Here is a 9,248-nt window from a genome sequence, read left to right on the forward strand (position 1 = left end):
AGACAATAGGGGATCCTGCTGCTAGTGCAGCTCACTGTCCCCCACCCTGCCAAGGACTAAGGCATAAGGGTCTGGTGACAGAAGGGCTTTTTGCCGGCAGGGACATGTCCACATGGCATCTTTACTGCCAGCACCCACCTCTGCCAAGACTGAGCTCTCGCACGGCGATCCTAATGAGCAGCCATTTGCAATTTTGAGGCTGCTCATTAGCATGGATCTGTTGGGAAAGCTGCACCATGTCGACCCTGCCTAAGACACGTCTGTCGACCTCTGTAACTTTGCTCTCACTCACAATTATTTCCGATCTGGGGACAATTTATACCTCCAGATAAGTGGAATTGCTATGGGCACCCACATGGCCCCACAATATGCTAATATACTTATGGCTGACCTGGAACAACAATTTCTCAGCTCTCGTCCCCTATTACCCCTCCTCTACTTAAGATACATTGATGACATCTTTATGATTTGGACCCATGGGACAGAGACTCTAGAAGAATTCCACAGAGACTTTAACAATCTGAACCCCACCATCAACTTATGCCTCAATTACTCCAAGCGAGAGATACATTTCCTGGACACTACAGTACAAATCAAGCATGGCCTGATCGGTACCACACTCTACTCGAAACCCACTGATTGCTATACTTACCTACACACTTCTAGCTTCCATCCTGCGCACATAACTAGATCTATTGTTTACAGTCAAGCCCTTAAGTACAATTGCATTTGCTCTGATCCTACTGACAGAGACAAAAAAAACTACAAGAGCTTTACCGAATATTCATAAACCTGAATTACCCACCAGGAGAAATAAAAAAACAAAATCCACAGGGCCAGACAAATACTCAGAGACCAGCTACTCCAGATAGGCCCAAAAAAGCCAAGAACAGAATACCTACAGCCCCCAACTCAAACCATTACAACGCATTATTAAAGATCTACAACCTATCCTTAATCACAATGCCACACTCAAGAAGGCCCTAGGTGACAGGCCTGTTCTCTCCTGCAGACAACCTCCCAACCTTATGAGGATTCTCACCGACAACCACAGTCTATACCGCAGGAACACCAGTCCGGGAACTTTCCTTGCAACAAAGCCTGCTGCCAGCTTTGTCCACATATCTATTCTGAAGATACCATGACTGGACCTAACCAGGTTATTCACAGAATCACGGGCACATTCTCATGTTCCTCAACTAACATCATATTTGCCATCATGTGCCAACAATGCCCAGATGCTTTGTATAGTGGACAGACTTCAAACTCTCTTAGACAAAGAGTTAATGCGCACAAAACAGACATAAAAACACTCCTGATCAACAAACCTGTCAGCCAGCATTTTAATGGAGTGGGCCATTCTGTTAATGACTTAAAAGTTTGTGTCTTAGTAAAGAGGAATTTTCACAAGTCTTGAAAGAGAGGCTGCTGAACTCTCTTTTATATTCAAATTCAACACATTAATGTGTGGTTTGAACCGGGATGGGAATTTCCTGGGGTTATAGGGGCTCTTTTACATACTTGGCTTAATCTAATTCTTGACTCCCCCCCACTCTGACTTGCTCACCTGATAATTTTTTTTCTGATGTGTCCACCTTGATTAACTATTTTTGGTTCTCTGTGCCCTAAATACTGAGTCTGTTCTGGTCTGAAGAAGTGGGTCTGTCCCATAAAAGCTCATCACCTAATAAATTATTTTGTTAGTCTTTAAAGTGCTACTGCTTTTTGTTTGTTGGTCTTTAAAGTGCTACTGTTACTGCTTGACTGCTTTTTTCTTCAGAGTATGGAGTGCCTGAATGTGGCTCTTGCAAACCTTCCCTTCCCCAGCAGTGGCCCTGCTCCCCCGACCCCAAGCAGCGCCCTGGGGCTGCCAAGGCCGGTCTCGCTCCCCCCACAGAAGTTGGTCCCGTGCCAGACACGAGCGCTTCCCTTGCCTGGCTGAGGCGGAGCGGGGAGGCAGGAGGGGAGGGGCGCAGGTGTCTGGCCAAGGGCCGGGCTGAACGCCTCGGCCCCCGGGGAGGCGCTGGGGCCTCCCGCCCCTTGCTGGCTGGCGGGGGAAGGCAGCTGACGTCAAGGTGCAACGCGGGCCCGACCCTTCATTACAGGCTGCGTTGAGCGGGGCGCGGGGCAGTGGAGGCGCTGCAGACTTCGGCCCGGCGCTAGCGGGAAGCCCGCGGAGCAGGAGCGGGCCCGGGATGCCGCCCGGGAAGCCAGAGGCGGGACTCGGAGGCGGCCCCCAGACGGGCGGCAGCCGGCCGGAGCGCGCGGGCCGGCGCTCGTGCCGCGTGCCCAAGTGCGCGCGCTGCCGCAACCACGGCGTGGTGTCCGGCCTCAAGGGCCACAAGCGCCTGTGCCGCTGGCGGGACTGCGCGTGCGCCGCCTGCCGCCTGGTGCTGCAGCGGCAGCGCGTGACGGCCGCGCAGGTGGCCCTGCGGAGGCAGCAGCGCGCCGGCCAGGTGAGCGGGGCGCAGCGGCGGGCCGGGGACAGAGGCGCAGCGCCTGGGCGGGGGCACCGCCCGCCTCCCCTCAGAGAAGTCTTCGGGGCAGAGTTGCTCCACGAGAAGCTGGGCTCCGGGGGGGGGGGGAAGAGGGGAAATCGGGCAACTCCGGGGCGTGTCTCAGTTTCCCCCGCTGTGCAGGGGGATAAGGGTAGTGCCTCCCCTGTGTAAATCAGTTCTAGGAGTGAAAAGCAACTCGAGACAAGGACTAGCGGTGCATTATCAAGGGCACCGCTACCTCTGCCCCCTCCTTCGTTTAGTGCATTTTAGACTGCTAGAGGTTAATTGGCATTTCTTGTAATTGTTAAAGATAGTCTTGTAAGTGTGAAAACCGGATAAGTGCTCAGCATATAATACAGGATTTTCCTCCTAGCGTAAATCCACATTTAGCTACTTAAACGTAGTGAGGTTGCTACGCAGCCACTGGCTTCAATGGTTGCTCATCAGGTTTGTTAACAAAACCCCATACTTGTGCCTATGTGGTTGTCACTTGTCAAAACCTATTTATTATAAAATGTTTCACTGTTCAAGCCCCTTTCCACAGTGGATCATAGAGCTTTACAAAAGGGGTGTTATGATCCTTTCTTTAGGCTTTTTTTCCTTAAACATGTTAGGTATTTCTGATAAGCAGTTATGTAGGTTTCAGGAAAACAGAGTTCTTGGTAAAGCTTGAATGTTTGTCTCTATTACTAAACAGAAGCTGGTCCATTACCTCACCTGCCTTGCCTCAGCATTCAGTATACACTGTAGGATCCAAACCCTTAAATGCTGCTGTGTACACGCAAAAATACTGTTAATGCATATTTTCCATAGAATTAGAGTGCAGCACAAAACACTTGGGAGTTGAAGTATCAGTTCCTCTTTAGTTACTCTGCTATTAAAAAGGAGTGAGGGACATGCCAATAGGTTAGCCCACCAAGCATGTTTCTATAAAATAGCACATTCTGTAGGAAAAGGACATGCACATTAAGATACCACAAACAATCTCCTGTTGGGTGAAGTCATGATGCAGTAGCAAGTTTGCTTTTTTATTGGCAAAGTGCCTAGTTCAGTTTAGCTATGCTTTAGTGTGTGAAAAATTCACACTGCTGCAAGAAATAGCTATTCCAAATCTAACCTCTGCTGTAGGCATAGCTAGGTTGATGGAAGAATGTTTCCATGTGCCTAGCTACTATCACTAGTGGTGCTGGAGTTCCTACAGCCATAAAAAAACCCTTCCATTGCTGTAGTCTGTATCTGCATTAGGAGGTGCAATATAGCTATAATGGTGTTGCTGTGTCACTAAGGTGCCCACAACATAGACGTGACCTAAAATGGATTGTGTGGTTTGTCTTATTTTCTCTTTCCATGATTCTGCATAGGCTAAGGAAGATGAAGATGAACATGAACATTCTTTGCTATCAGCCAATTACAGATTAAACTGTCACTACTATCCCAAGCATACCAGCGCCTTGGCCAAAAGTATACTGGCAGGTAAGTATGTGTGGCCTCAACTTGGAAAGAATTACGCCTCCACCATCACATAGAGCATATGAATAGTGCCATCCAATTCCACAGGATTAGTTTTATGTTTAAATTTAGGCATGAAAGTAAGCATGTTGCTGAATCAGAATATTTTTGAACAAGTGCACATTAATACAAACGGTTATATCTGTGCAGTTTAAACTGATGCAAAATGTATGTAGATGAAGCCAAAAAGTGCCAGTTTTTGACAGTGTGGGCAATTAAGCATTAGGGAGGGGGGAAAAAAAAATCTACAGGTTGAACCTCTCTAATCCAGACCTCCATAATCTGGAAACACCCCCCTGTCCGGCATTGTCAGTGACCCCGTGTGTGCTCTGGGACAAGGAAAGAGTAGAGCCCAATGGGAAGGAGTTGAGGCCTGGTGTCCCAGGGCCAACAGTAGACCCCCAGTGCCCTAGGTCTGGCAGTAGGGACTGGTGGCAGGGAGCAGTGCCCTGGCGGGGTAGAGGGGCTCAAAACTATAGTGCCTTGGCACCTGGCAGCAGAGCCCCAGCACTTGTGGGAAGAGGCAGGGCCAGCAGCTAGGAGTGGAAGGAGCCAGCATTGACTTTCCCTGGTCCAGCAAACTCCCTTGTTTGGGACCACTCAGGTCCCAAGGGTGCCAGACCATGGAGGCTCTACATGTTCTAAGGGATGCCATGAATTCACAATCGTTTTAAAAAAAAAAAAAAAAAAGAAAAAAAAAATCTTTCAAATCAAGATTAAAAAAAAATTCAAAAGACAAAAGAGACTTGAGCTTGAGGAAGGAATTACCAAGTGAAATTCTATGGTCTATGTTATGCAAGTCACACTAGAATATCATAACCCTCAATTGCTGTATTGTAATGCCAGAAGGCAATAGGGATTAGGAATATAGCTGGGCCAAATTTAAAAAAAAAAAAAAAAAAGAGACACTTGAAAAAATCTGAACTGAAGTGTCAAAACTTGGGGAAGTTTTGGTCAGTCCAAATGAGTTTTTTGTAATTTAATAAATATTAAATTGTTTTGATTTGAATGTAGTTGTTTTTCCCCTTACCCCTGGACTATAAAAAAATCTATTCTCATTTTTACTAGGAAGAAATTTTTGCTTTTGGGCATCTTGTTTTCTTCTTTTTTTTTCCTGAAGTAACTGAGCTGAGTGTTGTAAAAGACAGGATACTGGGTAATACAGAGCACTGATCTGATCCATTATGACAATTCCTATGTTCCCAGGTTATTGTCAGGGATAGATGTAGTAAGGCCACAGGCAAAGAAGCCACAATACTGATGCTGACGTGACTCAGAATGCTCTGGCTCTATGTCCAAAGAACTTTACAAGCATTTTATAGCAGTGAATAAATTTTAAGTAACTAATCATAATGCAAGGATGTAGTTCCACTTAAGCTTACTAGCAAGGCTAGGATTTTGTTTGACATGTACAGGACAAACAAACATTGCGATGGCCAATGACCAGAAATATGGCCTAATTTCTAATTTTCATCTTGGTTAGACAGTCTGGACTTGTCAGAGGGTTAGAGAGGTTATGCCTTATTTGATGCATTTAAGTGAAGTCACGTTTATAAATAGCTTTTTAAATAAAAGCTTTCAAATATACTTCTAAGAGTCACTAAAATAATATAGCCCATTATGTTAAATTCTTAGTCTGTGGGCAGAGCACTGGACTGGGAATTAGGTGCCTGGGCAAGTCACTATCCTTCTCTGGGTTTTCCCTCTCATCCTTTGTCTGACTTGTCTAGTTAGTGATAAACCCTTCAAGGCAGAGATGTCTGTTACCATGTGTTTACACAGGGCCTCACATAAAGGGCCCTGATCTTAGCTAAGACTTTTAGTCACTACAATAATAGAGTTGTAATGATTTAAAAAAAAAAATACTAAAGGGAGCCTTGCATTTTTCTCCTAGGTTACAAGCCTCCTTCACAGGAAAGTCAACTCCTCTTTTCTAACTTGAGTGAGAGAATGAGGAAACGAAGAACCTTTGCAGATAAAGAGCTGGAATATGTAATGCTGGAGAGAGAACTTAGGCTGAGAGAACTAAAGGACTTAGCTGTAGCTCAAAGCCTACAAAGGCCAAATGAAGACTGTTTCCCAGGCACAGAAACAAATCCATTTAGAACTGGACACAGCCAGCTTTGTGACTCAACATATTTTAACCATAATTTGATAAATGTTTGGTTTCCTTTAACACATTCAAGCACTATGCTTTATCATACTAGAGATTTTTTCCTACCAAATATAACTACTTTTACATCAGGCCAAATCGAAAGCAGCCTTTTACAGAAATATATCTTTACTAAGAATGCAGAGAAGTATGTACAAGCATGTAAGGAGCTGGCTCAGGCCAATATTTTATCCAAAGAATTTGGCTCCTTTCAGAGAGGTTTGAAATTGAAGGCAACAAAAACAAAAGCAAGTTTTGAAAAAGTTGAAGAACATTTTGTATCCAACCAGAAGCGGGATGTTGGCTCAGAAGTTCTCTTTCAAAATGATCCTTCCATAGCAGAAAAGCATTATGTGAGCCAACATGTGAAAAATAAGTGTTCTGTGGCAAAGGAAAACCTCAGACACTTTTCTAGAATACCCCGAGAATACTATTCAGAAATTAAAATGAAAAACCAGAGCTTGTCATTTTCAGTGGAATCCTTGTTAAAAGTCTAAATGGGTATTTAAGGCCCAGTCCTATTTCTTTAGGATTCAATGATTAAATCTTAACTGACTCCATGTATCAATTGTAACAGAGAGGGAGCTGTGCTAGTCTATATACATCGAAATAAAAAGCAGTCAAGTAGCACTTTAAAGATTAGCAAAATAATTTATTAGGTGAGTTTTTGTGGGACACACCCACTTCGAAGAAGTGGGTCTATCCCACGAAAGCAAACCTAATAAATTATTTTGTTAGTCTTTAAAGTGCTACTTGACTGCTTTTTGTTTTGATATATCAATTGTGTGCCTAATTCTGTAATCCTCTCTCATGTGAGTAGGCCCACTGGGAGTGGGATGCCCAAACTCGTCAATGCAAAACATCCAGTCTTTAGGGGAAGTCCATTCCTGCACCTAAATGGGGACACTTGTGAGAGTAAGGAATATTTGAAGGAGTAGCAGGTTCAAGTTTAATGTTGAACATACTGTGTGGCTGCCAGTAACTTACATAGTATTTTAAAAGGCTTTTTATAAGTATGTTGATAAAATAGTTGTTTTAGTTTCTTAATTATAAATACCGTCAACAAAAGAAATAAAGCTACTGTAGATTTGATAACTCAAACTGACCACGTGTTTGCAGGTGGTAGGTGATATTTTGGCTCTTTAAAAACCAATTGGCAGTGTATGCATTAATTTGCAAGACATGTAAATGGGTATGTTTGCATACTAAATCAAGTGCTAGGAGGTCACGGTCGAAATAGAAAGCCAATTTCAGTAGAACAGGCTTAGTTGATGTGAAGGCTTAATTTGTTGATGCAGTATGATACAAAGGCACATGTTTACACCATGAGATACAGCAGTGATTCGCTCTAGAACAAGCTTCCCCATATGTAATGGGAAATCTTGTATTTGAAAAGCAACCAGTCCCTGGGTAAAGCAGCAAAATTCAGAGGTTTACTTTGTCAAGATCTCAAAGATCAGGAAGTTACTTTCTTCATCAGGACTGCTATTAGAACACAAGGAAGGTGTGTGGAATACAGTAGCAATAAAGGTTGCAGCTCCTAAAACTAGCGGTCTCTGGTCTGGCAACATCCATGGTCCAACAGGATATGGCCAGATCAGAGATCCCAGGAGTTTATGGGCAAGAGGGCCAGCCAGAGCTAGAGCCAGCATGTGGTTGGAGCCCCAAGGCTGCCCTGCCAGCACAGGCCAAGGCTAGATTTGGACTCCCCCACCCCAGGAGCACAGGGCAGGACTGGAGTACCTGGCAGACCTACAGGAATGTAGTGCTGGGGCACAGCAGGCCCCAAGAGGCACCAGAGGGCTTCCCTGATCCAGCAATTTCGCTTGTTTGGCTCAGTCAGGTCCTAACCATGCCAGAGCAGGGTGGTGCAACCTGTAGTAAGAACCCAGCAAAAACACATGACTATTGGATACAAAGGACCCAGTTTTACACCACTGTTGAAAAACACATTGTTATTCCACTTAAACATACTCAGTTATGTTAACAGACTTCAGTTTGTCCCAGTCAGCCCTATTGATTTCAATTGGATTTATGTGTGAACACAGGGTTTACAGGATCAGGGCCAAAATGTTAGGATACATCATAAATCAAACTTACATAGTGGTAATTTTATTTCTATTGGTCCTGCTTTTAAGGCTGTGTCTTCCGTAGGCAAAGTAAGTAGACCACAGATACACAATTGCTGTAGCTAGAATTGACTTATCTGTGCTCAGCTAACTTGGCTGTTCCTACTGGGAAAGCTAGATGGAAGGGTTTTGCCTGTTGACCTCCCTCACTCCTCACAAAGAGTACAGGGGTCAATTTTATGTGTCCATACTAGAGACACAAAATTGAACCCCAAAAGACCAACCCTGAGTGGATCAATCTTCCAGAGTAGTGCAGACAGCCTTACTCTGCCAAACTCCCATGAAAAAAGACAGAATATTTAGCCCTGCACTGAAAGGCAGAACAATACGGAAGTAATCATTCTTTACATTAAGCCCTGAGTGACAAAAGCTTTGGATTGGACTGGCCTTAACAGCATTACCATGAACATTTTTGTTGACAGCTTCAATATTTGACAGCTATCATAGGAACAGTCAACTCTTGGGGAGGGACCATCTCCTTGATGTATTTATATAATACCTACCACGGGGGGGGCTCTGAGCCATGACTGATTACTAAGTGCTGCCACAATACAGTAAACTCTTTCATATCTAACATTCTATTACCCAGAACTCTCAACCAGCATTTTACAAAAGTAAATTTTAGTTAGGTTTTCCATAAGTACAGTCTAGTGAAAGTAAATATAAATACAGTATAAGTTTACAGTGTACAATACTGCTGTTAGCAAATAAAGTACTCTGCATACATTTGTTTGTTTCTTAAGCCTGGGTATGCGGGGGGCAGATTCGGGGGCTGAGGTGGGGAGGGTAGAGCCTAGGAATGGGGTTCTGCAAAATACTTATGTTTAAAAGGGTTCGGTGGCCAAATAAAATTGGGAAATACTGTCTTAGACTAACCTTGTTCACAGGTTGGGGAACATAAAACAATAGCGGCAAGTGGTCCAAGGCCTTTGTCAAATCTCAGTTTTGGTAACATAGCAG

General features: G+C 44.2%; 1 protein-coding gene across 1 annotated transcript; it reads left to right on the top strand.

Moving 5' to 3' along the window:
- Positions 1-2,132: 2,132 nt before the first annotated feature.
- LOC142017727 (uncharacterized) lies at positions 2,133-6,819 on the top strand. The gene is made up of 3 exons (XM_075002898.1): positions 2,133-2,456; positions 3,860-3,971; positions 5,902-6,819. Exons 1-3 carry the CDS (start codon positions 2,196-2,198, stop codon positions 6,654-6,656), a joined length of 1,128 nt encoding a protein of 375 aa, XP_074858999.1. The 5' UTR covers positions 2,133-2,195; the 3' UTR covers positions 6,657-6,819.
- The last annotated feature ends 2,429 nt before the right edge of the window (positions 6,820-9,248 follow it).

Source organism: Carettochelys insculpta, chromosome 9 (genome assembly GCF_033958435.1).
Source record: "Carettochelys insculpta isolate YL-2023 chromosome 9, ASM3395843v1, whole genome shotgun sequence".
Classification (NCBI taxonomy): domain Eukaryota; kingdom Metazoa; phylum Chordata; order Testudines; family Carettochelyidae; genus Carettochelys; species Carettochelys insculpta.